The sequence below is a fragment of the Oppia nitens genome, unplaced genomic scaffold, assembly GCF_028296485.1.
Source record: "Oppia nitens isolate AA-2021 unplaced genomic scaffold, nextdenovo-longstitch-racon4-pilon3 scaffold44_pilon_pilon_pilon, whole genome shotgun sequence".
NCBI lineage: Eukaryota > Metazoa > Arthropoda > Arachnida > Sarcoptiformes > Oppiidae > Oppia > Oppia nitens.
The window spans coordinates 108,242-112,500 of NW_026533226.1; the positions used below are offsets into that span (position 1 = coordinate 108,242).

Genomic DNA, 4,259 nt, shown 5'->3' on the forward strand with positions numbered 1-4,259 from the left:
GTAATATTATGTACAGTTAACCTTACAATAATCAAGGTAACTTAAAACAGTATATAGTTAGCTGATATTATTATAAGTTATATATATATATATATATATATATATATATATATATATAGTACTATAGTACCTTGCTAAAGCATTAAATAATATTATTAAAATTTAAAATTTTTAATTGGCATAAACTGTATATATATATAAACTTTATATATAAACTATAATATATATATATATATTTATATATAGTTTATGCCAATTAAAAATTTTTAATTTTAATAATATTATTTAATGCTTATACATATTAGTTTATACAGTTTATAATACAGTCATAATAATACAGTTTATATAAATTTATATAACATACATACACTGTATATTAAGTTAAATATAAATTTCTAATTTTTTTTGAAATATACTAAACATTTATAACATTTATTATATTATAATTACTATTATTATATTACAGGTATATCCATATCGATAAATGAAACTCTAGATAAACTAACTAAACAATTGTTTATAACTACTAATAATTATAATCAATGACAACTAAATAGTTGGACGGAATTAAAAATTATCAAATCAATCAAAAATAAGCTTGATCAAATCAGTGATCTAATCAATGACCTGGATAAATCCATATGGATTGTCATTATAACTACCATTGACTGTACAATATGTATATCCATAGTAATGTTGTTCATGTATTTGGCAATTGTTAAACAACAGATACCAGATATTAGTCTAATAATATCTATATTGATGTCAACCATACGATTGATTGCCAACAATCTGATCAACGGATCGGTACAGTCATCAGTCGATCAACTCATCAATCGATTGGATAAATTGGATGTAAGTGTTGACTGTATGTCGGAGTCATGTTATCGACAATACCCGGCAATTAATAGTTCATCGATTGGTTGGTAAACGGTTTGGGTTTACAATCGCCGGTTTTGTACCCTATAGTCGACAAACACTATTAGCCGTTAAGTATTTTTTTCTCGTTATTTATTATAAATTAAATAATTTTTTTTCTCTTAAAAATTTTTAATATTTATTTTTTTTATCAAAAAAATCAATAGATTTCAACGTTTATATTAAATTATGTTGTTATACTATCTCAACTTGGTAAATTATAATTATGTTATTCAAAAAAAAGTAAAAATAAAAATAAATATTAATTAATAATATTCTGTTATGTTTTATACTGTCTATAGTATTGTATAAAATATATTGTATTTTAAAAATTGTTTTTTTAAATATAACTCATTACTTTATTTACATATTTTAAATAATATATAAATTAATTTACTATTAATTGATTTATGATTACTATTTTAATTTAATTTAATCTATATTTATCAATAAATATTTATTACTATTTATTTTTTTTATTTTTTTCAGTTAAATATAACAAATATTATTTACAGTTTATTGTCGATAATCATTATAACTGACAAAAAATATTTTAGTATTTATTAATCATTTGAACACTTAGTAGTCATTTATCAGTCTATATATATATATGTTGTTATAAAAAGATATATCGCTTTAACTTTTATTTAGTCTATTAATATTCAATCAATTTTATTTTATCTATTTATCTTTTTTTAAAAAAATAAAATCAATAAAAATCTAATCAACTTTATGCTATCAATGTTTGTCACAAACATAAAAACAAACACATACACACACATACACACACATACACACACATACACACACATACACACACATACACACACATACACACACATACACACACATACACTCACACACACACACACACACACACATATATATATATATATATATACATACATACACACACATACAWACACATACATAACACATGGCGTTAAAAAACATTGTCTAAAACATAAATCACAAAATACTAATAATAAAAAAACATTTGAATTTTTTTAGTATAAAGTAGTGTCTCTTTTTTTAACAAAAAGTAATTTTACTGTTCAATGAATAAATAATTGATAAATTTTTATATATATATATATATAACAATATAATTCATGACAACAAATTATTATTAATATTATTATTAATAATATATATTATTTGCTTATTAGACACTATTAATAACATAATAATATATCATATTTTTTTGCTGGTATTGTTAAAATCATTGATCCATTAAATTATATGATAAAAGCATTGCAAATATGATTATTATATATAACTGTAACAATATATTTTACATTATATTTTTGATGATGATGATGATGGTTTATATTTTATGTTATATAAACATATTTTTTTTATTTAGCATATATAAACATAAATATGATTAAATAATACATAAGCAATTATTTTACAATAGTTAAAATAAATATATTATATATATATATATATATATCAATCAATCAATATAAATGTTAAATCAATATAAAATAATTTTTATGTAACATTTATAGTTAAATAATTCAATTTTTAAACATTTAAAAAAAATTTCTGTAATTTTATTTAATTTAATTTTAAATATTTAATTTTATTAATAATAATAATCAAATTTAGATAAAATATAATATAATTTTATATTTAAAATAATTTTTAATAAACAATAATTCAATGTATTATAATTATACTCAATATTAACTAAAAAATTAATTATTATGTTATTAGCCTTTATTCAGATATATTTTTGGGTATATATATAATAATATATATAATTATTATTATTATTTCAAAAATATGTATGTTTTCATAGACCACATAACTTGACTAAATGCCAAAAATTTTTTTACAGTATAAACACATATTATATATAGTTTTATAATTAATGTCTTATTTTTGTGTTGATTATCATTTTCAATGTTGAAAATAAAATAAGATTATTATTATTATTGTAAAGATATTTATAAATAACCAGCAAATTAGTCATTAAATAGTTTTTTAAAAATAGTTTTATTTTAATTACATTATCAACATTTTTAACACTTATTGTTATATATATATATAGATTGAATCGTGTATTAAATAAAAATAAAATAAAATATTCAATTATAATAATTGTAATTATTTTAATAGTAATAATAATATATTCAATATTAATACAATATATATAWATATATGTAATTAATTAGTTAACTATTTGAAAAATATATTATAATTAACTTTAATAGAAATTATATTATGAATTACATAATTTTAATAATAATTAAATAGTTAATAATAATAGTAATAATAAAATAAATGCAAACATTATGTGTATGTGATTATAGAGATAATAATGTTTTTCAATAAACAAAAAAAAAACAAAAATACAATTTAAATATTTTCAACAACAAAATAATTATTATTATAAATAATTTTTTTTGTGTTTTTTTCGTTTAAGATAAACAAAAACAAAATAATAATTATTTTTTTGTGTGATTTATCTATACTTTCGATACAAGTGCTGGTGTTTGGGTTTATGTGTCTTATACTCGACCGGACCCTCAAAAACCATATCAGTTTTGTAACCGGTTTTCAACGGTAAGTATAGACTACGTTCACAGTCCCGACGGCCGTCCAACTCGACTGTCCTCATCTTCAGGTCCAACAGTATATTGCGGGCATTATTATTGCGGGCAATCTTAGCCTTACGTATATACCAGCCGTCGGCATAGTCAGGATAGACAACCGTACTGTCCCTATAGTAATGATTGGGTCGACTAACCGATAGGTCTTCAATGGGAAATAGATGATAGTCCATGTGTTTTGCTTATCTATGATATATATTTAATTAAAAAAAAATTAATAAAATTAATTAATTTACAGTATATATATATAAAATAGTAAATAAAAAAATAATTATTATTATTTTTATAGATTTTATATTTAGATTTTATTAATTTTTTTTATTAGTAACAATTTTCTCTAATTACTAATAAAAAATAAAATAAAATAAAATTATTATAATATATTTTTAATTTAATTTAAATAATTATTTTCAGTTTTTATTAATTAGTAACAATTTTCTCTCTAATAAAAACTAAAAATAATTATTTAAATTAAATTAAAAAAATATATTAAAATAATTTTATTTTTTCAAATAATTTTTTTTTAGTTATATATATATATAGAAATATTTAGTGTTGTTTAATAAAAAAAAATGTATTAGTTTTTTATAATTATAGGATTTTTTAAAATAAAAATAAAATACTATATCCAGTAAATAATTACTAGAAAATCTAAATAACAATAATATATAATTATAATTTGAATTATTTATTTTTTTCAAAATTTAATTATAAATATAT

The 4,259-nt window shown here is 18.1% G+C and overlaps 1 protein-coding gene across 1 annotated transcript in view; it reads right to left on the minus strand.

Moving 5' to 3' along the window:
• Nucleotides 1–3,389: 3,389 nt before the first annotated feature.
• Nucleotides 3,390–4,259, minus strand: part of LOC128959311 (uncharacterized) — a 1,253-nt gene continuing 383 nt past the window's right edge. The window contains exon 2 of the mRNA XM_054305254.1: nucleotides 3,390–3,725. Coding sequence (XP_054161229.1) covers nucleotides 3,392–3,712 — 321 coding nt within the window. The 5' untranslated portion in view covers nucleotides 3,713–3,725 and the 3' untranslated portion in view covers nucleotides 3,390–3,391. The remainder of the gene's footprint in view (nucleotides 3,726–4,259) is intronic.